The sequence below is a fragment of the Triturus cristatus genome, chromosome 7, assembly GCF_964204655.1.
Source record: "Triturus cristatus chromosome 7, aTriCri1.1, whole genome shotgun sequence".
Lineage (NCBI taxonomy): Eukaryota > Metazoa > Chordata > Amphibia > Caudata > Salamandridae > Triturus > Triturus cristatus.
This window is the reverse complement of record NC_140590.1, coordinates 1,663,641,612-1,663,669,240: the sequence shown is the minus strand read 5'-3', so window position 1 is coordinate 1,663,669,240 and position 27,629 is coordinate 1,663,641,612. Positions and strand designations below refer to the sequence as shown.

General features: G+C 48.2%; 1 protein-coding gene across 1 annotated transcript in view; it reads right to left on the bottom strand.

Annotated features, from left to right (window-relative positions):
• Positions 1–27,629, bottom strand: part of LAMA5 (laminin subunit alpha 5) — a 402,322-nt gene that overhangs the window by 212,782 nt on the left and 161,911 nt on the right. Inside the window, exons 7-19 of the mRNA XM_085615185.1 lie at positions 24,459–24,574; positions 19,676–19,794; positions 19,415–19,505; positions 18,070–18,204; positions 16,603–16,665; positions 15,253–15,393; positions 5,889–6,026; positions 5,637–5,771; positions 4,543–4,677; positions 3,616–3,753; positions 2,409–2,461; positions 1,870–1,969; positions 267–319 (exon numbers count right to left, since the gene is read on the bottom strand). Coding sequence (XP_085471311.1) covers positions 267–319; positions 1,870–1,969; positions 2,409–2,461; positions 3,616–3,753; positions 4,543–4,677; positions 5,637–5,771; positions 5,889–6,026; positions 15,253–15,393; positions 16,603–16,665; positions 18,070–18,204; positions 19,415–19,505; positions 19,676–19,794; positions 24,459–24,574 — 1,417 coding nt within the window. The remainder of the gene's footprint in view (positions 1–266; positions 320–1,869; positions 1,970–2,408; positions 2,462–3,615; positions 3,754–4,542; positions 4,678–5,636; positions 5,772–5,888; positions 6,027–15,252; positions 15,394–16,602; positions 16,666–18,069; positions 18,205–19,414; positions 19,506–19,675; positions 19,795–24,458; positions 24,575–27,629) is intronic.

Below are 27,629 nucleotides of genomic sequence, written 5' to 3'. Positions count from 1 at the left end.
TTATTTGTTTAAAAGCGGCGGCAAAGGCTGGCTTTACTAATCGACTCGGCTGTCCACATAAAATACAGATCTGTTCTTTGCTGCAGCCCTATTAACCCTCTTTGCAACTCTATAGATACAACTCCGATCTCTCTCTAGCAGGAACATTAATCACAAGAGTTATCCTGACATTTGTATTGCTGCCTGGAAGCACAAGGAACTCTGCAGCAGGTGCTGTTGAATCGTACATTATTGCTCGGCCGGTGGAGCGCTGGCATAAGACTCACCTGCTGACACTCGGCTACCCCGCTGGCTGTACCTCGAGCATCACAGAGACAGCCTACGGAGAGAGGGAAGGGACACCATGAGAATCAAAAGACGAGACGAGCAGCACTCCGATAACAAAGCTGAAAGGAAGACATTTCAAACGAGGGACGACAAATCGCTGTTTGAGTTGGAACAAAAAAAAAAAATATTGGATAGTGCTGCCAGGTGGCTTCATGTCACTGGGACACTCGCCCATTTCCCAGCCTGGGCTTTCGTAGAGAAAGGAGTGCATTCTGGGAATTAAAGGGCTGGGTCAGGTAAGAGTAGTGCAAGAATGAAAAGCATGTGTCCCAGGGACAGTCATCTGGTAGCCCCCACCCCCCCCGCCTGTCCTCCGCAAGGAGTCAGGCAGTAAGAAATGCATGTTATATTTATGTATGTTTTTATGATTTCTTTTTAATGTAATGGATTGTATGGATTTTAATTATACTTTTATGGATATAATATGTATTCAAATAAATTCATTGAATTGAGCCAGGCAGCTAATGATAGTTCTATTACAAGAAAACAATGTTTTGTTCCAGGACCACTGCTTGAGTCGAACCATGGGGCTCCCATGGCAACAGGGAGGTACATTTGTTAAGGAAGCCAAAGATTGCAGGTTTCCTGCTGTCACCATTTATCAAGACAAACCCGGCAGAAGGCTGATATTCACAAAACAAAGGCATCCATCTTCAGGCTAAACACAAAGGCGGAGACGTCACTAGCAGCAGGTCAAGCGCCCAAAATGACCCACTCGCGTCAAGAAGTAAAAGGGCGCCTATTAAAGGCCAACTTCCAGCAGAGGCTAGGATGTGACTATGAAAATGGGCGATGCCCAGAGATGGGCAACAATATCTAGAGTGGCGCTGTTCACCCAGAGGCTTTTTAACCAGGTTCAATAAAGGCTGCCTTATTAAGGACGCTCCTTTGACGTCACTGCTCCAACCCCTGAATTTTTCTCTATGCCCTTTAGTACTGGTTCAGTTGCTTCTTCCATGTCATCTAAAATGATCCCTAGGAATTGACCATAAGAGATTTATAGGCATCAGATAAGCGGGTTCTCAGGGTCCGCTATGCAAGCGACTCATTGACAACTATGTGGGTCATTCAGTTCCAAAATCTACTCTTTGGTATTACTTTGCGCTGTGAATCACAAAGGAGGAGGTTGTTTGGGGTCCGAGGAGATTTAAAGACCAACTCTTTGGTATCAATTTGTGCGCCACCCGACAATATCTGCTCTGTCGCCCCCGAGTGCTAGCTCAATGATGTCTCAATGTTTTTGCTTTGGTACCTTAGCATAGCCTGTGTGCTCCCCTCCATGTCAGCTCTTGCCCATGATAACCTTCCCCCACTGTCCCCTTTGGGGCCTTCAATGGCATTTGCTCTATGGGCCATCCATTGATGGCTCAGTTCCTCCAGTCTTCACATGTGGACCTCAAGGTTGGCTCTAAGAATCCTCACGCTCAGCACTGTAGACAGATGGACCTGGCTCTACAGTCCCTTGTCTCTTGGCTGCCCATGTCACCTTCCCCATCAGTGTTGGGTCAGTGACCACCCCCTCAGGTTTAAGGATGTTCTTACTTGTGCATCCTTCTGGGTTCTCCGGAGTCAGGTTCCAGTACAGCGGCTTACAGCTGTCGCAGGCCAGGCCCTCCACAAACCCTCGGCACTGGCAGGAACCCTGGCCGGGAAAAAAGGGAACATGGTTACATCATGGCAAAAGGATCCATGGCTTCTGCATGGCCTTCAGTTCTTCGGGGCATTTGGTGTGATGTGCAGAGCGATGACTGCTTATCACTTTCCATTCCCAGACCAGGTATCATGATCAGAAAATAGTTTTACAATCATTCACATAAATCAATGGGCAAAACATTTACTCCAGGCAATAGCAAATAGGCAGAAGTGAAATGCAGTAAAACATCCAAGATGTAGGACAGGAGGAATAGAGACAAAGTACATGGAGAACAAGCCGCTGTGTGATTTAATGTGAGATGAACAGACAAGACCATTGGAGAGAAACAGACAACAAATGGGGTGAAGGTTAGACAAGGCACAGAGTGAGAGACGAGGTATAGGTAAATGAATACACACAATAGGGGGAGCAGTTTTTTGTAGCTCACCGAGGTTGGCGACAACTCCAGGTTGGTGGATCCCGCTGGATTACAGGACCCCACTATGATGAAATATTATCAGAGTTAATATAAATGCGTAACCGCCTGCATGTTTTCTTTTTATTTTTTTTAGCACAGTGTTGGCTCGTCTGTCTGTAAGTGGACTTAATACATTTTATGGGAGGCGATTTGTCTCAATCTGCGTGTTTATCATCATCCTCTGCAGGCTGATCCCCATCCCCGAGTAGGCTCATCTAGAACCTGAAAAAGTTGTACTTTTGCTCCAGCGGGGCTCATGAGCAGACTGTGCAACGCCTGCTTCTGCCCCTTTGTGTTCCATGACCCACCTGCAACACAACACCTCTTTAAAGAAACACATCAACAACGCAAAATTACCCTGAGGGAATAGTCATGATCCAAAAACGTTATTCCTTCATCCCAATGCAATACATAGAATTAATCATCATTCCGGCAATCAAGCAGACACTCCTGTAACAGTCCAATCAATGACGAAAAGTCAACGTTTCGGTCCAGTTAACAAGTTGTCAGGACCATCATCAGGACTGTCGTATTCGCCTGGAAAGTTCTAACCTTTGGGGGTAATTTTGTGTTGCTGATGGTTATATGACCCAACCCCTGTGGGTAGCATGGGTAAACCGTATTCTGTTGTGATGTTAGCATATTATGAAACACCATTTTCAGTGCCATTGATGAAGCAGAGTCCCGGGCTCACTGCCTTGCATGAACTGCGTGCCATAATACAACTATTTGGTAACTTTAGGTTGAGAGAGAGAGAGAGAGAGAGAGAGAGAGAGAAGCCGTCAAGCAATTAGTGCCTTTGTCTGGAGGACACCCTACAAAGTAGACAGGAGATTATTTTCTGAATGTGAACCCTATTACTGTTGCTTTCCATCCTGGACCACTGTGCTCAAAGCTCAACAAAGAGAATTGCACAAAATATCTCCTTCAGCTTCTTTAGTGGTGCTGGACGCGGCATTCTACAGGAAGAAGGTTCTCAGAGCATACAGCTCGATTGCAATCCACGCTTTATTGGTAAAGGTCTGTCTAGTGCACATGCCAAGTAATTTGCCACATATTCCTTCAGAAATACATAAACCACTTCAACCCATGACTAAGAAGCAAGCTCCCTTCCGCCCCTTTGCAATCGAAGATCCTTCCTATTAATAAGGTAACCAAGTCAAGTGGAGAACAGTACCTTCACAGCGCGGAAATCCATAGGCTCCAGGCACACAGACGTCACAGCGCTGCCCCGTTATCTTTGGAAGGCAGCTGCACGCACCAGTCACTGGGTCGCACGTGCTATGCAGGGAGCCATCAATGGAACACTGGCAAGCTGCAATGCAACAACCATGAGAAACAGTTGTGCACATGCATTTTTATATAAAAAATTTTTTTTTAAACTTTTGAGTTTTACAAAAATAGCACAAATTTAACACCCCCAACAGAAACTCATGCAGGTGCTGCAGACTGCAAAGCAAAACGGATCTATACTGATTATCACTTCTCGTTGCTATATTCTGCGTCAAAGCTACGTACTCATTCCATAAATAGTCAAAACAATCTTCTTGTATTTGCACAATAATTCCCCACAATTTTGATCATGTGCAAAATCATGTTACGCAATATTTACATATTATTCCATTATGTATCCAAGAATAACCAAACTCCTTGACTGAAGCGATATTCGGGTGAGAGTTCTGGGTCAACCGACAGGCTTACTTCAGGGATGGTGGTCTAAGTCATTGTTTTTCAATTGCTTGTTTATTTACAGGGTTCATAAAGAACTAACTAGGCCAGGAGAACTAGCTAACTAAGTAGAAAAGCATTATGGAAATGTACACTGTCATAAAGGGGTTTAAATCCTTCTTCTAAGAGATCCCCTTTCAAGTTATTACCAGTGAAGTGGTGCAGGCAGGTATCTGTCCCCCTTCACCCCCCGCCCCCACCCAGAGACCAAAAGTCTTTGGAACTATGTGTGGGCCAGAACCCAAGCCCTAAGGGGGAAGTCAGGATAGGCCTGAAGCTGATGGGCTCTTTACATGCCATAGTCATATTGGGGAGAGGGAAATCCGATATCTTTAACAGTGTCCCAGTATCAGTAACAAGGCTGATCATTACCCACCTGTACAGCTAGGGTAGCCGTAGAAGCCGCGGGCGCACTGGTTGCACGTTGGCCCAGCATAGTTGGGGTGACACTGGCAGTGACCAGTCGGACTACAGGTATTATCCACTGAGCCCCGAGGGTCACAGGAGCAGGCTGAAAAAGAAAAGGGGATGAGTTCAAGAGAGTGAAAGCATTCTCGTGGATGGGATCACTGAAGGTGAACATCTGTGGAGTTTAACACAGACGAGAGGGAGCGTAAAAGCAACAGAAGAGGTCTATGGGAGAGAAACTGGAATCCAACAAGTCAGACATGATTATGGTGAAACATAGGAGATGTTCAACAGGTGGACTTCAGGTCAGACAAATAAGTGCAGCAGATGACAGCGTGACATCTGGTACCAAAGGAGTCCTACATCTTACATCCAAGGGGATGAGATTCACAATGACAAGGAGGGTGAGAACTTTAGACCAACAGAGGTGAATGCGAGTTCTTAAGCAACATAGGTTTCCTGTTGAGAATGATGTGAATTGAGAAGCAAGAAAGGAGCCATTTCTATGAGGGTTGGAGTGCAGACGCTCTGGAGAATAAAACATGCCTATGAGATAATGTAGGGTCTGCCAATGCCTTTGAACAGATACTTTACTTCTAAAAACACAAGTCCAAAAACACCTGTTATGCCAAATGGTGGAGAAGTGAAAAACACTGGATCAAGGATGATGGGAAGGTAAACCTTTTTCACCACTTTTTAAGGTCCATTTGAAACCCACTCTCTGCCTCTGGTGTGACTAAATAAGATGGCTACAAGCATTAGTAAACTCCCAGATCATCCTACGATTACTGAGAGAAAGGGCTATTAAAGGCTCCAATCCAGGCTGCACGCCCTTCACTCCTACAATTAGTACCTATATTCCAATACTCCTTTCACCTCTGCCTTGTACAGTATGCCAGTTAGACAGCTGCCTATCTCCTGGTATGTGCGTACTTCGACCTGGTACAGGACTGGGACACATGCAAGTAACTTTGCTGATTGGAAGGCAATTTCCTACGGATTCCCATCCTTCCTCTGGATATGAACACCTCATAAGATCAATGTACACAAAGGTCCTCATACCTTGGCAGTACGGGTAAGAATGGTATCCCACAATGCACTGATCACACTGCGGTCCAACATATTCTGTTTTGCAAATGCATCTTCCAGCTGGGTCACAACCCTCTGGCAAAGTCCCAATGACACTGCAACCACACACTGTGAAGGAGAGATATTTTAAAAGACGTGTACAATGCTGAACAATATTCTGCACAAAGGGCTACTGTGATCCCACAAATGTTCACTGTGGAGAGGAGAAGTACTGCGGATACTCACGCTGGCAGAGAGGATAGTTGAAGAAACCTGGAGCACACTTATTACACGCAACACCTTCAAAGCCACTGCGACAAGCGCACTGTCCGTTCTCACTGTCACAGCTCCCATCAAACACGCCAGGACCAGTGCACTCACAAGCTGAAAGAGTAATTCCATCATTAGTTTAATGTGTAGTACTGCACACGGCTACATGATCAGCAGGCTACACGAATACACGGTGGCACTGCAGAAACGTACTGCCCTGAAAAGGGGCACTTAGCATTGCAACATTGAAAAGGGTTTTGTAAAACTTTATTATTGGGGGTTGGAAAAAAGCAATAGTATTTTTTGTTCTGAAAAATCACACATTGACAAAGTAGTCCCTGGAGCTGAAAGGAACAACTTAGTGTGTGAGTGTGCTTCTTGTAAATGAGCAGAATGGCATCACTCGCTATAAAATTAGCCAGTGGCTGATATGGAAAATTGCCCCTTGCTGTAATGGGTTGAAGAAAAGAAAAACAAATGTGAATGACAGAAAAACAGACCAATGGATGAATTGCTTTGTCAATGCTTTTTAGGTCTCGCTGAGCCCAGTGCATGCTGGCTCGGAGAGACATTTTGTATATGCGCTTTTTTAAGTGCTGCTTGCTGGCCTAGCGCTTGCGTGCATGTGAGCGTGCACGCGCGCAGCCGCCATGCGCTAGGCCAGCCAGCAGCACTCAGGAGAGCGTCATCGCAATCACTTTCGCTTTCACAGCGATCGTAATCGCGATGACGTTATAATCACTGCACCCGCGCTTTACTTTTAACATTAAAAGTAAAGCGCGGGTGCCGCGATTATACCAAAAGTAAAGAAATAGATGTTTTTTCTATTACTTTACTTTTGGTATAATCGCGGCACCCGCGCTTTACTTTTAATGTTAAAAGTAAAGCGCGGGTGCCGCGGCTGCCTGGCGAGCGCTTGTTTTATATGTTGTACAGCAATTGAGCTGCAGTGCAACATGGCTTAAACTAAAAACAAAACAAAACAAAAAAAGGTGCTATAATGCATAACTCCGTTTTAGGTCGAGCCTATAGGCAGCGCGCATGCTGTAATCCCTCTGTGGAGTTTGAACACACCCATCACATTTGTTTGTGAATAGAGTACATTTGTTCTGCCTTGTGGCTGTTTTGTTCCCGCCCTGCGGACTGTCCCTGCTACATGGATTCTTTCGATATGGGCCATATGTTGTGGTACGTGCATGACTTTCTTTTGCCTCTGCTGGTTTTGTAACTTTCCTGTTCGTGTTTCACTTTGCAAGTACGTGTTCCCCTGTTCCTCACAGGTGGTCGCTCCCCTTCCACTGCTGCTACCTGATGCCTGCTACCTCACGCCTGCCTACCTGACGCCTGCCTGCCTGCCTGCTGCCAGCACTGACCCCCCTGACGCCACTTACCTCTTCCGCCGCCGCTGACCTCTGCCCCGCCACTACCTGACGCCTGCCTGCTTGCCTGCTGTCACCGCCAACACCCCTGACGCCACTTACCTCATCCGCCGCCGACGACCTCTGCCCCGCATCTTCCAGGTACTGCCCTCCGCTCGCTGCCTGCTCTGCTGCCCTTCTTCGTGCCAGTTCACCGCCGCCGCTGCCCCGGTCACTCGCCTTCCTTTCCCGCCTCCCAGTTCCGGTTTCCCGCCACTGACCCCGCAGTCCCGCCTCCCCTTCCTTCCCATTGGCCACCCGCCTCCCGCCTCCCAGCCGACCCTCCCTCCCGGCTCACTACTTATGACGCCCCCCCAGGGACCGCGCAGCGGACGCGCGCAGCGGGAGCGCCGAAGGTGCGCCAAAGGTAAGCCCGTCTGCGCCCGTCCGCGCCTGGACCGCGCCCAGCGCCAGACCCCCTGGCCCCCGCCAGCCCCCCCGCAGGACCTACGATGCCGCCACACTCATCGCACTCAACACCGCCCGAACCCCCGGGTGCCACCAAGCATCCCCGCGACACACCCATGGACCCTTCGCCTGCAGATCCTGCAAATTCTCCTGCCTCCGCACCGGCACCGCACCCACCAAGACGGACATCAGCAACCACCTGAGGTGCATCCTGCTCAACACCCGCTCCGTCCACAGACACGCCGTGGAACTCTGGGACCTCCTCGACACCGCATCTCCTGACGTTGCCTTCCTCACGGAAACCTGGATGAACGCCTCCTCAGCCCCCGACATCGCCATCGCCATCCCGGACGGATACAAGATCATCAGGAAAGATCGCGTCAACCAGACCGGAGGAGGCATTGCCATCGTCCACAAAAGCACCATTCGCATCTCGACTGACTCCACCGACACTCTCAACGCCGCCGAACACCTGCATTTCCAGATCCACCTCAACCCCAAGACCACCCTCAGAGGCACCCTCATCTACAGACCCCCGGGACCACGCACACAATTCAGCGAAGACATCGCCGACTTCATCAGCCCGCACGCCCTCCCCTCCGCCGACTACATCCTCCTAGGGGACCTCAACTTCCACCTGGAGAACAACAACGACCGCAACACCACCACCCTGCTGGACAACCTGGCCAACCTCGGGCTGAAGCAACTGGTCAACACCCCCACCCACTATGCCGGCCACACGCTCGACCCCGTCTTCTCATACAGCAAGCACGTCACCTTCAGCCACTCCACCGGACTTCACTGGACTGACCACAGCTGCGTCCACTTCAGCTTCAAAAAGAACACGGTCCATCACCACCCGAAGCGGGTTCCCCACAGGAACTGGAGCAAGATCACCGTCGACCAGCTCGCCACCTCCCTCAGCCAGAACCCACCTATCAGGACAACGGACCCTAACACAGCAGCCCTCAACCTCACTCAGTGGCTGACCTCCTGTGCCGACGACCTCGCCCCACTGAAGGACCCACTCACCAGACACAGAAGCAAGAAGGCCCCCTGGTTCACCGACGAACTCAAGAACTCCAAGAAGGCCTGCCGCACCCTCGAGAAGGCCTGGCTCCTCGACAAGACCGCCGACAACATGACCGCCCTCAAACTCGCTACCCGCAGACACCACCAGCTCATCCGCACCACCAAGAAGAAATCTCTGAAGGAACGACTGGACAAGAACGCCCATGACAGCAAGGAGCTCTTCAACATCGTCAAGGAGTTCTCTAACCCCAGCACCGGCAACAACGACATCACTCCCTCACAGGAGCTCTGCGACTCCCTCGCCTCGTACTTCCACTGCAAGATCGCCAACATCCACAACAGCTTCGGCGTTTCACCCCCGCACCCATCGGTCGAACCTACGCACCCCGCCGCCATCCTCCAGACATGGACCAAGGTGACCCCCGAAGACACAACACGCATGATGAACACCATCCACTCCGGATCGCCGACAGACCCGTGCCCCCACCATGTCTTCAACAAGGCCGCCTCTACCATCGCACCCCACCTCCGAGACATCATCAACACCTCCTTCGACACAGCCACCTTCCCGGAAAGCTGGAAGCACGCCGAGCTCAGCGCTCTGCTGAAGAAACCAACAGCGGACCCGACCGACCTCAAGAACTTCCGCCCCATCTCGCTCCTTCCCTTCCCCGCCAAAGTCATCGAGAAGATAGTCAACCAGCAACTGGCCGCCTTCCTCGAGTCGAACGGATCCCTCGACCCATCACAGTCCGGATTCAGAGCCAACCACAGCACCGAGACCGCCCTCATCGCAGCCACCGACGACATCCGAGCCCTGCTGGACAACGGTGAAACAGCGGCACTCATCCTCCTAGACCTCTCCGCAGCATTTGACACTGTCTGCCAGCGCACCCTAGTCCAACGCCTCAACGACACCGGCATCCAAGGGACGGCCCTGGAATGGATCACCTCATACCTCTCCGGCAGAACACAGAGAGTACGCCTCCCTCCTTTCCTCTCTGAGGCCACCGGAGTCATCTGCGGCGTCCCGCAAGGATCATCGCTCAGCCCCACTCTCTTCAACATCTACATGAAACCCCTCGCTGCCATCGCACGCCAACACAACCTCAACATCATCTCCTACGCCGATGACACCCAGCTGATTCTCTCCCTCACCAGAGACCCCGACACCGCCAAAACCAGCCTACACGAAGGGATGAAAGACGTCGCCATATGGATGGACATCAGCCGCCTGAAATTGAACACGGACAAGACAGAAGTCCTCATCCTGGGACCATCGCCCTCCGCATGGGACGACTCCTGGTGGCCCCTGGCCCTAGGCACCGCACCCAAGCCTACGGACCACGCACGCAACTTGGGCGTCATCCTGGACTCCTCCCTATCTATGACCAGACAAGTCAACGCCGTATCCTCAGCCTGCTTCCACAACCTTCGCATGCTCCGTAAGATCTTCCGCTGGATCCCGACCGAGACCAGGAAGACGGTCACCCAGGCCCTCGTCACCAGCAGACTAGACTACGGAAACACCCTCTACGCCGGTACAACAGCCAAGCTTCAGAAAAGACTTCAACGTATCCGCCCGACTCATCCTGGACGTCCCCCGACGCAGCCACATCTCGAGCCATCTGAGGGACCTGCACTAGCTCCCCGTCAACAAGAGGATCACGTTCAGACTCCTCACCCACGCACACAAATCCCTCCACGACCTTGGCCCAAGATACCTCAACGACCGCCTGACCTTCTACACGCCCACCCGCCAGCTACGATCCGCAAACCTCGCCCTCGCCGTCGTCCCTCGCATCCAGAGAACCACCGCCGGAGGAAGATCCTTCTCCTACCTGGCGGCTAAGACATGGAACTCCCTGCCCGTCCACCTGCGACTGACCCCGGACCACCTCGCCTTCAGGAGACAGCTCAAGACCTGGCTGTTCGAGCAGTAGCAGACCCCCCTCCCTCATGCGCCTTGAGACCCTTCCGGGTGAGTAGTGCGCAATACAAATTTCTTGATTGATTGATTGATTGACTTTGCTCCCGCCTCCCCTCCCATTGTCCGTGATCACTATGTTCATGCTCCTCTCCTGCCATAGTTTTTGTTGTCTTTCTTCCTGCCCCCTCCCATTGTCCGTATTCCCTTTGTTCCCGTCCCCCTCCCGCCATAGTTTGTGTTGTCTTTCTTCCCGACAGACACTATAATCTAGCTGGGGAGAAGAGGGGGGCCACATGTTGAGTTTGTCATACATACATATTTAATGAGCTGTAACAACTCGCTACTTCTGATGTGCACAAGAAGACTTTGGGATAAGGACTGCAGGCATCATAATCCAATTGGGCAGAAGAGAGAGGGCCGCATGTTGAGACTGCTCTGCGGGCATAATTAATCAGCTGGAACAGTCCACTGCACAGGGCATGTGCCCGGGTGAAAACCGGGCCAAGGCCGGGCCCATCTTTGCCCATAAGAGACCGGGCATGGCCCATCCCTCGTAGGTCAAGCCAACTGCCCACCTGCTTTAATAAGGTAAAATCCCTTTTGTATTTGAACTGTTAAATGGACCATCTGTGTCCTGATTACTGTGCCTTGCCAATTAAGTAATTGTAGCAGATGGGGTGATTCCTCGGCATGTTTTGTAAGTATCCTGTTCATGTTTCACTTTGTTCCCACCTCCCCTCGCTCCCCTTGCCGTTGTCGTGTTCAATTTGTTCCTATCCCCCCTCCTGTTGTCCATGTTCACTTTGTTTCCACGCCCCTCCCTCTTCGGAAGTGGTGCCTTCACTGAGCATGCACATAAGTGGCAGGATGCAGGTTAACAGTTCTAAAGTGCCACGCCATTTGCTAGTGGTGGGGGGAGGGAGATGCTTGAGCACAAAGAGGCGTGTGAAGAGTGACAAGTTGTTATAGGACCAGATTTGTTTCCACAGGGGTCATCGCGGAACATTCTTTCAGCTGTTACTCACGCTGCACTTTTTTTTCCTATAAGGAAACTTTGTTCTCAAATCTCAATACAAATATTTGCAATGCAATAGGTCTCGCATTTGTGAGAGTTTCATCTATTGGCATTGTAAATAACAATGCCTTTTATTTATCAGTTTTGAAAACCTGCAAGCTGTGCGTAAACACACACTTTGTACTTCTATTCCTTGCTTACGAGAAGCAAGGCTGGCAGTAAAAGAGGTGCAGTTTCAATGCCAATAACTCTTGCAAATGCTTGCTTTTTTTTCCTTTAAGCATGCTGCACAGTAAGTAGCCCAAGCAGCTGTGCAACATATGAAAAATACTGCATGACGGTGTATTGGGGTTGGAGGGGCCAGTAGGCAACCCGTTGGAGACCGGGAGAAGGCAGGGTGGGTGGAAAGTAATGGTTGGCAGGGGTGGTGCGAGAAAGTTAGTTTTAGAGCAGGAGGAGGCTGGGGATGAAGGAGAGGGGCGACAAAGCAAGCACTCTCTGAGTGCATGCCGGTAAGTAAAAATAAATATATACATAAAATGAGCTGGTCAGTGGCAGAACACTGGCCACAGGAAGCTGGACTTGGTCCATGCTCCACGTCATGGATAAAGACCCCGAAGACACAGAAGCCCAGGAGCAAGTCAAACACCAGGAGGAAAAGCTGACCAATTTGAAGCAAGGAAGCAAGAGGGATGTGGGCACCAATTAATGGTAAGTTAAGGTAAGTAATGGGCAGGCTCTACGCCCCCTTTAAGAGTTTATTTGTTTTTTAAGGACAATAGCTTTTGCTGACAGCACATGCGTGCTGTAGGCGAAACCTAAAAATGGGATTCAAATTCTAATGGAGAAAAGATAAATAAATCTCAAATTCCCTCCTAAGCCCAGTTAATATCAGCAGTTTAGGGATCCCACAGAACACACCCGGACTTGCATTGAGCCACTGACAGATTCTTCAGTATATTCACAAAGATTTTTAGACCCCCCCCATCTCAACCACTCTACACCAGACCATGTTGAGAGACCAAGAGAATGTTGTTCCTGGACTTCTTGAAATTGGAGGCCCGTGATGTGCCTATACAAGAAGGTGACACCACATAGGAGTTAAAATGAGACACCAGATGCCACCAGACTGCTGAATCTGTCAATTTACTCCAACAACGAAGCGAAGGCAAGGATTAAGGAAACCTTAACCTAACCCTTGTATTTGTTCCTATATGTTGGTAGGTATTGGGTGCGGGGAACCTTAGCTTGTATGTCCTGTCTCCACACACAGATGCTTCCATTGTACAAAAATAAAGAAATCTAAATGCTTCGATTGCACACACGTGAAGGAAAACTTAGAGAACCGATTTATAAATTAGGATTTTTGTTTGACTACGGTTTCCTCACATCTATGCATAAAGAGCATACTGAAGACACCTCCCTGTAGAAAGCAAGGGAGAATGGCGCAACATTTTTTGATAATATGCCTAAGCTCTCAAACTAAGGAAAATGTTACTTGCATTGTAAGCATCTGTTTGTGGCATGTAGTGCTGTAGATTCGCATGCTACGCCTACTACTGCCATCTAGTTTCAAAGAAGTGTTTGGAGTCACAAGGTGCAATGATTCCACCAATTAGAGGTAATGCGCATGGGCATTGCTTCCATTGTTAGATTGTTTTTTTTTTCCACCCGAAGAGTGAGAATGTAGAAGGAGTGCATATAGGCATCGGTTACACCGTCAGATTGTTTTTTCCACCTGAAGGGTGAGAATGTAGATGGAGCACAGAGATACAGGAAAGATGAGCATGCAAAGGCATAGTAAATGCAAAATAGAAAAAGGTGTTTGCAACTAAAGGCTTCTGGGGACAAGGGTGTTGCATGTGAATCTACAGTACTACATGCACAAACAATGCTTACAGGGTAAAAAATGTTGTTTGTGGCAGGTGTAGCTGCAGATACATGTGCTGTGCATAGGCTGTATAGCACTCCTCCCTTAAAGTAGTGGCTAGCCCAAGGATGTTGCAGAAGACTGAAGAAGTGTATGTAAGACAGCTTGCCCAATTCTAGCTTTTTAGAGGGCTAAAACATCCACTCAGTAATGTATAGTAAAAGTTTGGTGAGTAGACCAAGCAGCCTTATGTATGTTAACTATAAGAATATTACTCAAGAAAGCCATACAGACTCCTTTTTTACCGGATGAGTGGGAGTTCTTTTTATTGCGGGTAGATTCTCAAGGGTAGAGGAATCGATGGAGCCCCAAAGGTCGTATGACCGTGGAACCGAAGAGAAAGGATACATGATGCCTGAAACCGGTGATGAGATACACTGTTAATTCGTCCGACGAATAAGAAGGATTTGAGTGGCCCCTGAGAACACCACATGGAGTAGAACCGTAATTAAAATGGACACGTCTGAACCCGAATGTGGAGAAAAAACGATCTACAGTGGAGTCGATACTCATGCGCATTACCACTAAAAGGTGAAGTCACTATAACTTGTGACTCAAAAGACTTCGTCAAAGAAAATTGACTTGCACACGTCCAAACCCAACACTAGATGGCAGGAATGTGCACGGCATGTGTATATACAGCTACCCATGCCATTAACTTTTAAATACGATCCATTCTGTAATTGAGTTGACCCAAAAAATTATCTGGATTTAGAGCTCGGCAGAGAGCATTATATCCTATGGCACTTGAAACAAGGCGGACAGGACATCGGTCATGTTTGTGATGGTGTAAGCCATCCACCAAACTCTAAATCAGACCCTATGTAATTTACACACAATATTATAACAGCTCGGTTCCTTTGCAAACAATCAGCTTTGGAGCTATGTGTATATGTTTCAGTCACCAACCTAGACTGAAATGATGAATACATGTATTTCAATTAGAAGCACCGGGGTCAATTAAGGGTTTTTTGGTGCCCTAGATGGGTTTTCATTTTGCTACACCCTCACCCAACCAATGTACTCATATTTGATGTATCAATGTGTATTCCAGTGCATGTTGGAAGGTGGCACCATAGGTGGCTGTGTTACATTGCCGTAACTAGCATAAGGCTAAAGGAAAGTGAATAGTCTGCCATCCTTTACACAGAGTTTCTGAAATGCTATAATCAACAATTAGTAGAACTGGTAGTCTGGTGGGGTTTAACAGTGATTTCAGAACATATGGATAAGGCTGATGCATATAAAGACCATGTCACTGCTCAGCATTCACCCTAATACCCAAGGAGTAGCATTTGGATGACACACAAAACAGGCAGATGCGGCCAGCTGAACCCTAAAGCCCAAGTCATGCATCTGGGCTGCTGGTCTTGAATGGTGCATGTCCTTACCTTTAAAAAAAAAGCAGTCATGTATTGTTTACTCACCAACCATATGTGTTGCAAAAGAAAGGGTTAATTACCCGCCTTGGAATAAGTTAGTGTGTTCATTGGATAGTCACCTTGGAAGAAGGCAGTGTGTTGGGTTGTCAACCACTTTACCAGTAGATTATCTATGGGTGAAGCATTCATTTTTGCAGTCGGTTGTGTGCGAGTCATAGTACTTACCTTGGCAGTAGGGTCCAAAGTGTCCTGCCGCACAAGACTCACAGTGAAGTCCCTGGAAGTTTGGTTTGCACACACAAACTCCGGTGCGGGAATCCTTCCGGCAAGCATTCCCCACAGTCCCTGCGGCACTGCAGTCACAGTCTGGAGAGATGCAAAAAGATTTGGTCACAGGTTAGAAGGGGATACTGTGTGGAAGGATACATGAAATGTAACACTGAAGGGGTGGCAGTTGACAGAACAGGACCAAGAAGGTAAGTGAAAAGTGGAATGGTGTTGTGAAAGTGGAGAAAGTATTGGACAGCAGGTAGTTCACAAGTAAACATATAACTTCTATAGTGCAACACAGTCATGTCACTGGCACGCCGAAGCACTGCTTCCACACCATCAGGCACTCTCCTTCAGTGGGACACAGTGCAGCTCAAAGACAATCCGTCCATCATTTGTGTGTCTTTTACTTTCCCACCCTAGGTGTGCCGGGTATGTCCAGACGTGGGCCTCGTGCTCACTGTGCCTCTGGATTCAAGCTAGCCTGGCTGACGAGGAGTGATACCCCGAAACCGGTCCCAGGATGCTTGTTTACGGTCCAGGGAGGACCTGACTTGGCCGTTCAGGCTGGACTGTTCCCATGAGGAGCAGCGTCAAGACTGATTTGCATATGGCTAGGTCTAAACTGGGGTGGCGAGCAAACGAACAATGGATTTAACCCAGATCTCTTGACTGGGGTGTGAGTGTTTGATTTATTCCGCATGTAGTCCATCATTTGTGCGTCTTTTGCTCGAAGACAACGGTACCCTCCGGAGCGCCACACCATTCCCCGCAATGCAGTGCCTGATATCAAAAGCCCACACTGCAGCTCCACTTCACCGACGCACACTGCATCTCCACTCCCAATGCGCACTGAACACCCACATCACTGATACAAACTACAGACCCACATCACTGACTTACACTGTAGCTACAAATCACTGGCATAGACTGAGGCTGCACATCACTTTCGTGCACTGGAGTCTGCATCCCTGGCACACAGTACAACTCCACACCTGCACAGGGTTGAATCACATCACTGGCACAAGGTGCAACTCCACACCTGCATAGGGTTGAATCCCATCCCTGGCCCACACTGCAGCTGCTCATGGCTGCCACATATCTGTGATCAGTGTCTGGGAGATACTGCAGCTCATGGTCACTGACAGACTAAGTTATAAAGTAACAGAAATGTATGACAATGAACAATGCCAGGCAGCATTCGCCATCAATCACAATGGAGCCATCATACAGTACAGCCAGATCCAGAGAGTGAATCCCTCCAGCCCATCAGTCTACAGAGAATCAGCGCAACATCCTCCTTACTGATTATTTCACCAGCTGGGCGCATTTGTGCTCCTTTGTCGTCGTCCGGGGTGGATGGGACAGCTGAAGAAAGAAAGACCGCATTAGTGCAGATGCAAACTGATCCTGGGGGTGGAGGAAATAACCAGAACCAGGACATACAATGTTCATGACTGGGGGGGGGAATGTGCAACTAGACAGGACACACAGCGTGAGAATTGGGGGTTGGGGAGATTTATTAGACAGGACATACAGTCCCAGAGAGGTGGAGCACAGTGTTTTCACAGGAGACAAACACACCCCAGAGAAAGACAGCATTAGAAATGATTTGCACACTGAATAGAAGCGGGGTGGAAAACATTCTTAGCGAGGGCACACACACAACTGCACAATGAGTTGAAAACACAGCATTAGCCAGGATGTAAACACTGATGCAGAGAGGGTTAGGCACAGCATTAGCCAGGGCGAACACAGCACTAGCCAGGGCACACACAACTGCACAATGAGTTGAAAACACAGCATTAGCCAGGATGTAAACACTGATGCAGACAGGGTTAGGCACAGCATTAGCCAGGGCGAACACAGCACTAGCCAGGGCCACACACAACTGCACAATGAGTTGAAAACACAGCATTAGCCAGGATGTAAAACGGATGCAGAGAGGGTTGGACACAACATTAGCCAGGGCACACACAACTCCACAATGAGTTGAAAACACAGCATTAGCCAGGATGTAAACACTGATGGAGAGAGGGTTAGGCACAGCATTAGACAGGGCGAACACAGCACTAGCCAGGGCACACACAACTCCACAATGAGTAGCAAACACAGTATTAGCCAGGATGTAAAACGGATGCAGAGAGGGTTGGACACAACATTAGCCAGGGCACACACAACTCCACAATGAGTTGAAAACACAGCATTAGCCAGGATGTAAACACTGATGGAGAGAGGGTTGGAACACAGCAATAGCCAAGGCATCTACATTGGGTTGAAAACACAGCATTTGCCCATGGAGAAATTGCCTGTCTCACGTCACATCAGCTGAGTCTATGGGGAGAGTCACAGGCCTCAACGGGGAGAAGGAATGGACATATTGGGAAGAGTGACTTACTCAATGGAAAGAGGTCTTAAGGTGCAGGAAAAGTGGTTGCACTGATTGGGGAAAGTGACTAGACTGAAGAGAAAGGCGACTAACACTCATGAGAAGAATGACTGACTTAACAGGAAGGCAGACTGAACTCAAATGCAACAATGTCTGCACTCAATGGAAGAGTCGTAGGGAAAACCAAGCCCAGCCCTCCTCTGATTGGCCGGGCTGCACCAAAAGCCAAGCGACATGGCTCAAAACTAACAGGATACATTCTTCAGCAGTGTAAAAAAAACAAAAGGAATGTTTTCAAAGAAAAAAGTAAAGAGTAATAGTTTAAGTGCACAAACTCGTGAAACAAAAAGCCCACAATACCCAATCGAGTGTCTTTCACTTACGGTAGCATTGTGGGAAGTCCACGTATCCTTCCGCGCACATGTCACAGTTCTCCCCTGTGTAGTTCGGTTTGCAGTAGCAGCGACCAGTGTGATCCTCACATGTTCCATCCATAAATTCAGAGTCACAGACACAACCTGCATCACATGAACAGAAGCAGCAATGAACAGCACCCCACAGATGACTGCTGCAAACACACGTGTGTCCCGAGTCACACATGAGGGGGCTCCAGGACCCTCCCCTTAGCAGCTCCAGCCTATCGCTAGAGTCTAAAACTGCGCTTGTGCTATAAATACTGGTTAACACTTTCTACAGAGGGCATTAACCACTGTTAAGGCCCCGAGCATAGGGCAATAATGCTCCACTATGTTATTATTTAGCCGCTCTAGTGTGCTGTGCTCTCATAGCCTTGTTCGGATGTTTAGAAAATGCTGACAAGTATTTTGTAACTCAAGGCCTTGTTTCTGCTGTGCGGTTTGTCAGGCAGATAGGGGTTGCTAAATTAACACGCTGCATAAGATCACTGCAACTGGACAAATAAATGCAAGATAACGCGCGAAGGAACGTGATAAGGGCTGGTCTGTGGAGCCCCTTTGTGCCAGAAAAGGATACTTGAACTCGCATTCCAGAAAGATTAGGGGCCTCGTTTTAAGGACACCATGAACTTGCAGCAGACAATAACAAATGTTCAGCTATTTAACAGCATCCCTCGCATTCCCAGAAGAACTCAAAAAGCTACGCCGACTGTGATGGAATCTGGTCAGAATGTCAACCCGTCACCTACGGCTGCTGGGAGGAATGCGGCTGTCTGCAACCATCCTTCGCCTACACTGCATGTCTTGTACAGGAGTGTCAACAGATAAGAAGCCAGAGCCTGGGGCCCTCTGGATAATGCCAACAGACTGACCTATCATGCACTGACCCATCATTCAGAGCTTCTTTTGTAAGCACCATGGCTGTAGATGACATCAGTCACTAATGCCCTTCTTCTGGGATGGTGACTCCCCATCATCTCTGTTCAATGGCACCTCCATGACCCCCACCAAATGTTCCTTATGGTGTTACACTACTATGCACACATGCCTTCTAGGAGCATATACACACTAGAATCTGACAATACTGACAGCCTGCCTCTTCACATTATTTTACAGTTGGGTCTAGGCCAGACCATGCCAAAGTTGGGGAAGTACTGAGCTCCTCTTTACTCTGTTGAGGGGTACACTCGCGGACAGTCAACTGGTGGTCCAAATTAGGCTACCGGTTTGTGAAACCCTGCATGGTAGACACACATGGACCACAGGCCCCATCTCCTCCAAGAAGACACAGGGTTTGCAGACGGATACTCACGGTAGCAGGTGTACGGCGAGTCCACAGGGTGGTCAGGTGACTTGTAGTAGCCAGATATACAGCGCTCACAATTTACTCCAGCTGTGTGATGCTGACAAAAGAACAAAAAGACCAGAAATGACTTATTGGGAACCATGGTCTTGAAAAGGTTCACGACATTTGCATCTCTCACATTGGCAGAATATGAAGGCGCTACAGAGCCTGGCACTTTCAGATTTGGTAAATATTTAGATAAGGCGTCGGAGTCCACGGACTACTTACCTGGCAGTCCATGCAGACACCTCCGCCTTCGTACTGGCCATGGCGGGTCATACTTCCCCTGCGACTCTCCACCTCTGGATCGTAATAGCAATCCTGCGCATGACCGTTGCAGTGGCAGGCTGGAAAAGGCAAACCCAGACAGAGGTAGCATCATTAAAACATTAGACAAGCAAACCCAGATATAGCAACCGGAATGGCAGCCAGGATTACTTCCATGACCTACGGAGCCTAGGGAAAGGCGGGATCAGACACAACACCATAGAATACTGACCTCTAGTGGCCAGACATCTGTATGAAACCAGCTTTAAAGTTACTGGATAGCAGTTCAACAGTGACACCTAGTGGATAGAACATGGTACAAAGGTGTGGTACTGACACCAAGCGTCCAGGGCTAAAGGTGGAATGACTGAAGACAGAATTCATAAAAAATATGACGAACTGCACATTGCATCCATCTTTGACACTCAATTTTCATATAATTAAGGTACTTTGTTTGCCGTTTAGCAATGTTTTGATAACTCATCACTCTGCAGAGGGGTGAGGCTATCCTCACGACACATCAATTTTTAGCCATTTAGAGATGTAAAAGCACATTATGTGATATCTGAAATATTTAACAGGTGTGTGCCTAGGAATGATATTTTGCATTGTTCGATTTACATGGCGCTTTCACTAAAGAGCTTTGTTAAATGCAAACCCACATCAGAACAATAATTAATCTGTCACAATGACAATCAAAGTGAAAAGGAACCAGACTACAGTGATGGAAATTGTCTCAGGAAGACAATGGACGTTTTCTACTTTCTTAAAGAAGACAAAGGTATTCCACAGACCAAACCGCAAAGGCGCAGGCATCCCAACACTTAGACATGTTTAAAGAGAAAGAGTATGGATAGATTGAAAGTCTGTCTGAACAGCGTAGCCTGTTTATTCTCTCGGTGTCATGCATGTACGTCAGCGCCAACCGTGTCTCAATATGCATGTCACCGAGCCTATGCAAGGATGTAGGACAAAGTATGAGAAAAGATGGAGTTGTGCTAGCCTGAGGACAGCTTCCAGTGGGGACACGACACGAAAGGTGCAGAGTGAAAGAATGCGGTCTTTGATTAGGGTTTGAAACCGTACGTCACCTACGCATACCATCCGGAGTTCACACAGGGTATTTCCATGCCAGAGGAGTCTCACAAGTGTGGCATGGAGCAAGCCATAGGAATGGGCACGATACAGCCAGCCATAGTATGTGCAGTGATGGCTCAACGTGGAGAGACAGAAAAGCAACCATTATATGATCAGACATGGTATACGCCTGAGGAGTCCACCAAGGTCAGACAGGAAGTAACCTACAGGAAACGACACTATACAGCCAGCCATAGTATATACAGCGACGGGCCACCATGGAGGATTCAGAAGAGCAGCTGGTAGGTGGTCAGACATAGTATATGCCGGAACAGTCCATCCAGGTGTGGCAGGGAGCAATCGGTAGGAATGAATCCCGGCCCCCTGTTATACCTCCGTAAAAAAGTAGTTGTACAAAGTTTTTTATTTGTGTTTTTGGATCATTAGTGAAGTAATTTAGCTTGAGTAGACAGTTCTGATCAAGGGCCGAATTTTTCTCAGACATTTTTAAAAATGGCAGATGTGTTGCAGTGATAATGTAATAATTCAGGAAGCATGAGACCTATATTCTTCATTTTGGTGTGAAAACATAGGCTTTGGGGGGTCAAGTAGTCTTATAGAGACAGAAAATAACTTTGTAGAGCAACCCTTCCGCCAATTTCCAAAATGGCTTTTATAATAGAGGAAGAAGAGACGTGTATATAGGACTGAAACAAATAATGGTTTTGGGCCTCATGCAAATAAACATCGTCCTTCCCCCACGGAGTCCTTCTGAAGCGGGTTGGGTCAACCACCAGGAAGTGGGTAATACTGGTGCAGAAGGAATGGTGTTATCGATACTAACCCTGGGGAAAGATATAAATAGATTAAATTTGATCGGGGATAACAGGAGGAAGACACAGAGGGGGATCATTGGGAGACCAGGGCTGGGCTTCTGGCCCTAGGCCTTACAGGTGCAAACAAGGGCACTCTTCACCTGGACGCCATGAAGGGAGGCCTTATAGGTGCAAACAAGGGCACCCTATGCCTGGACGCCATGGAGGGAGGCCTTACAGGAGCAAACAAGGGCACCCTACGCCTGGACGTCATGGAGGGAGGCCTTACAGGTGCAAACAAGGGCACCCTACGCCTGGACGCCATGGAGGGAGGCCTTACAGGTGCAAACAAGGGCACCCTACGCCTGGACGCCATGGAGGGAGGGTTAAAAAAGGCACTGTAAAGTTGTACTCCACACAAGTCACAAGGTCATGCAACTCGGGGTATGTATGTATGCATGTATAACACACTTATAAAGCGCTCCTGTCACCAATAGAATCCCTCCCAATCACAGTGACAATAAGAGGGAGGTAGGTTTGGGGGAGGCTAAGGCTTCTGGTTGGCCACACCCATGAAGAGGGGAACACATCCAAGTACCACAACAAACAAATGCACCAAAAAGCGCCCAACAAGTTTGTGCTCCTTACTCCATGTCATATTACTTCGAAATTACAGAACACACTTCATCTATGAAGCTAATCAATTTGGTAGTGTTACAAATTGTAGCGCAATCAACAAATGGCCATACTCTCTTAATTCAGAATATCTGATCTGAAAACACAGGTGCTACAAAACCATACCATTGGCACAACTGCACCATACATAAGCTGGCAACATAAAATAACAAGTACTCCATGATGTTGAATGTAACCTCTTAAACAAAAATAAATATTCTTAGAAAAAAAATCCATCGGCTGGATGGGTGTTTGGGACCCTGGTACAGAAGAGCGTCCCTCTGTGATTAATGCCCCCCGCGGGGTGTTGAGCAGTCGGTCCTGGGCTCCTGCTCTGAGTACCTGTCAGCATCAGAATCTAAAACATCCGGAGGGGCTCAAGGCCAGACCAGACGAGAGCAGCTGCTTGTCTGTACACTGGGGAGGTATATACAGAACTGACAGGTCCGTCTCAGGCAGGCCATCCCTCCAGCCACTCTCCTGTGCCAGCAGGTACGAAGAATCCCAGGCATTCCCCGGCTCCAAACATGGCCTTGAACATGAACTTCAAGGGGAAGGAATGTCTCTGTTTACAGGACACAGAGAGAGGCCCAGCTGCCCATGCAGAAGAAGCATGCCCAAGTCCTCTGCCATTCTCAAGGACACAGAGCAGAGAGCAAGCAACAGACCATGGTTCAGGTAAGAAGACACACAGGGTCAGCGTTCCGGCTATTTGAATTTCCCTGTATTTCCAGGTATCCAGGAAGCAGAGGGAAAGGCATAGAAATACTGCAGTATGCCTTATTTTATGCCAACCTGTATTTCTATACCTACCCACGAAAGCAAGAAGCACAGTAATTCTATCATGTCTGTCAAAAGTAGAAGTAGTGTTACACCTTCGCTCAAAGGGGAGGCATTCACCAACTCCAAAACTTTTAAGATGGGAAATTTACTATTTGAATTCCAGTTTAAGGATATTTGGAGAATGTGTATTTGAGACACCTCAAACTGCACTATGGTTAAAAACTGTCTAAGGTTAAAGGTGGAAATGCAAATTATCCTTTTGTTGATTACTCGGGGGTTATTTCAATGCCATCCACCCACCTTCGACAGGAAGCAAAGAAATCAATCTACTGGTGCAATATTTCTGTGTCTCCCCTGTCTGTCTTTGAGGGGAAAAAATAAAAATATGGAAATTTTCAATAGTCTTTTAATCCATGCGAAGATCCTAGTGTGTGGAGAAGATAAAAATATGGAGGATTCGTTTATATCTTTTGGGGGCATGTGGGCAGTGAGCATACACTCACAGTGGAGTGGAAGGGAAAATTCTAAGCCAATCTCGCCAAAACAAAAGGCAGATTGGTGCACTAATGTCAAACCTGGAACCACGTAGAAGCTGAAAGTCAAGGTGCCCAACCAGACCCTCTCCTGCCCTGCTTATCAACAAAGGTATTACAGGTGTAAGGGAAAGTGGCAAGTGTGAACTGGTTAATCATCTCCACCTATGGGCTGGTGTCATCCAGAGTTATTCCTTTTAACAGAAAGGCATGGACAGGAACAATCACCTTGCAAGTAGGAACGTTGAGTCGCTCCCATTTATTATTGGTAATAAATGCCATAGGCCCTTATTACGAGTTTGGCGGTCCAAAGGACCACCGAACCTGTGGTGGCGATCCGCAGACCGCCAGAATGGCGGTCTGCCCACTGCATTGAGACTGTGGCGGTTGGACCGCCACAGGACCGATGCTGCAGCCAGGGATCCACAATCCGATACCATAACCCCGCTCCGAGACCACCAAAGTCATAATAAGGCCATTAATCTCTATAGTAAAGAATACACTGGTGTGAGGAGACACTGCAAGAACAATAAAGAAAAAGTAGGGACCTACTTCTGAACATCTGGTGGCTAGTCACTCAATCACTCGTTAGAGTCATAGACTTCACTGATGACTAAGGCCTTATTTAGAGTCTGTCGGACGAGATACTCCATCACAAACGTGGCCGATGTCTCGTATGCCATATTGCAATATGCATTATAGCCCATGGCGCTTCCAAAATGGTGGAATGGATATCAGTCATGTTTTAAATAAGGCCATAGGTGTACAAAGACTTCAGAAAAAGCTCTCTAGTACAAAGAAAGCTTACTAAATGTAAACCACCAATAGCATGCTTGGTTGCTGGAGCCAGAAGAAACTCACGTTCACATTCATTGGCGCTGTCCGTCGTAGCCGGTTTCCAAGCAAACTGATTGAAGCCCGGACAGCAGTGATCACACGACCCGCCGCAGGTGTTGTGCTGACAGTCGCAATGGAGCCTAAAAAACAGGAGGGAGAGAAGATGAGGAAACATAAGGAGGTCATGCAACAGAACCGCAGAGGTGGTCCATGCCAACAGAGCAACTGCAGGCGATCAAGCAACCGTATCACAGGTAACCAAGGGCAACAGGTGATGACATCAACCAAAGTATCAATGAACAATCATAAGCTCTGCAAATTCAGACAAAAATCTTCCAATTATACACTAGCTCTAAAAGAGGCAAACAAACCCCTCCATGTAAAGCCAATATTTCAAAAATAAAAATGCACCCCCCCATTCAAGCCGGCAATCCAGGGCAGAACATTACTTAATGCTGGTTTAGATTTCTCAAAATCGCATATTCCCAAAAAGAAACACATTCCTGTCAAAGCTGCAGAGAGTATAGTTCTACCACATGGGAAAAGTAGCAACAGCTGTGGACATGCGGTCAAAAGCCACATCTGGCAGCCTCCAGCACTGCGGCAGGGTCACTGGCTAGAAAGTTACTTCAACTCCACATTTCAAGGAAAAGGGGAATTTTATCAGGACCGTGTGAAAAAGGAAAGAACGTCATGGAAGATGGCAACTGCTACAAGCTTGTAAGATAGCTCAGGAGTCAGAGCGCCTGCTGCAGAGGTGTGCACATAAACTTTAAGTGGCAACTAAAAGAGGGCTGACACTTTCCTTATTCGCAGCTTCAGAAAACGAGCGCCACTGAGGTAGGTAAAAAAGGTGAATTCCGAACCGCAGCCCCTGGAAACATTCGGCGAGTCATAAAACCCGATCTTGACACATTCATATACTTTAAAATAGGTTTACATTGTCTGCCAGTCGTGCAATATTCCATCCTGGAGTGATTGTACTAAATATTTTTTAACACCTTTAGGCAAATGAAGGGCACTTTTAGACAACAAACACAGAACCACACAAACAATAACAAAATTCAGAAAGTACAGACACCCACAGATAAAAAAGCACATTATGGAATATGCAACCTGAGGAATAAGTGAGCTAACAGAATATCATTGTGAGACTAAAGGTGTACATCATGGTGTACCCAAGAGATGGGACAATGCACCGCTCTGTGCCGGGAGCTAGGAGCATGCAATCTAAAGTACTTGGAAACTAGGCACACTCGTCCTAGTATACCCAGTGACTAGGACAATGCACCGCTCTGTGCCGGGAGCTAGGAGCATGCAATCTAAAGTACTCGGAAACTAGGCACGCTCGTCCTGGTATACCCAGGGACCAGGACAATGCACTGCTCTGTGCCGGGAGCTAGGAACATGCAATCTAAAGTACCAAGGAACCAGGAAAGCTCGTCACGGAGTACCCAGGAACAAGGACAATGCACCGCTCTGTGCCGGGAGGAAGCTGCATGCAATCAAAAGTACCAAGGAACCACGAAAGCTCGTCACGGAGTACCCAAGAACTAGGACAATGCACCGCTCTGTGCCGGGAGGCAGGAGCTAGGAACATGCAATCTGAAGTACTCGGAAACTAGGCACGCTCGTCCTGGTATACCCAGGGACTAGGACAATGCACTGCTCTGTGCCAGGAGCTAAGAGCATGCAATCTAAAGTACCAAGGAACCAGGAAAGCTCGTCACGGAGTACCCAGGAACAAGGACAATGCACCGCTCTGTGCCGGGAGGAAGCTGCATGCAATCTAAAGTACCAAGGAACCAGGAAAGCTCGTCACGGAGTACCCAAGAACTAGGACAATGCACCGCTCTGTGCCGGGAGGCAGGAGCTAGGAACATGCAATCTGAAGTACTCGGAAACTAGGCACACTCGTCCTGGTATACCCAGGGACTAGGACAATGCACCGCTCTGTGCTAGGAGCATGCAATCTAAAGTACCAAGGAACCAGGAAAGCTCGTCACGGAGTACCCAGGAACTAGGACAATGCACCGCTCTGTGCCGGGAGCTAGGAGCAAGCAATCTAAAGTACCTAGGAACCAGGCAAGCCCATCATGTGTATCCAGGAACAAGGTCAATGCACCACACTGTGCCGGGAGCTAAGAGAATGCAGTCTAAAGTATCCAGGTACCAGGCAGGCACATCATGGTGTACCAAGGAACTAGGACAATATACCAGTGTGTACCCAACAACTGAGAGCGGATCCTGTATGAATGGAGGTAGGTGCATGCACCAGTGTCTACCTCAGATCTAGGAATGTGCCTCGAGGAATAATGAGACAAATAGAGTGTGTCATGGTGCACACCTAAGACAGAAGAGTGCATCGGGGTGTACCCAAATTCTATGAAAGTGCATCATAATTTGCCAGGAGATAGGAGCGTGCAACCTTGTATAGGCAGGAGCGGCGACAAAGCATCATGTTGTACCCAAGAGCTACGAGAGTGCATCTTGGTGCACCAGAAAACAGGAGCCTGTGACCTAACGTAACCAAGAGCATTGTGGTCTCCCCAGGATCTATGCGGGCACATCCTGGTGTATCCAAGGACCGTGGGTAAGGGGCCAGCACTACTAGCTAAAATGGAAGCGGACTCCAATGAACATATGTTCATCTTCATCAGATGTAGGATGTGCCTTTGTACCGTATAGAAACAAATCAAGCAAAAAGTCGGAACGCCAGCACATTCAGTGCTTTTCTGACGGACTATAGATTGCCCTTGCCAGTGTGATCCAGTCAGTTACTCCGCAGAGATGCTGCTCTATAGGGGAAGCTCTTGCCACCAGTTCTACACGTTGAGTCTCATCTATACGAGCATTTCCATCCCACGGTTTTATTTCTTGCACGTGCGGATTGAGCACCTTTCTTGTAGAGTATATGAAGTCGGGCACAAAGATGGCATCCTCATAAGTAACAGTGCTGTTTTTGTGCACAGCACGGACAGAGTGCTGTGACAAACATGTACTTGCCATTTTAGTCTATCACTGGTACAGGGTGATGCACCCTGTGTCGGGCAAAGGGTTGGCGGCGGAGGTAGGCTTGGTATCCCTATGCAGACCTTCACCTGGATGATGCATTAAGGGTGGGTGAGCAGTGACAGGTGCCCGAGAGACAGAGGGGGCATTCTAGTGCAGAGCTTGGCCAGGGTTATGCACAGA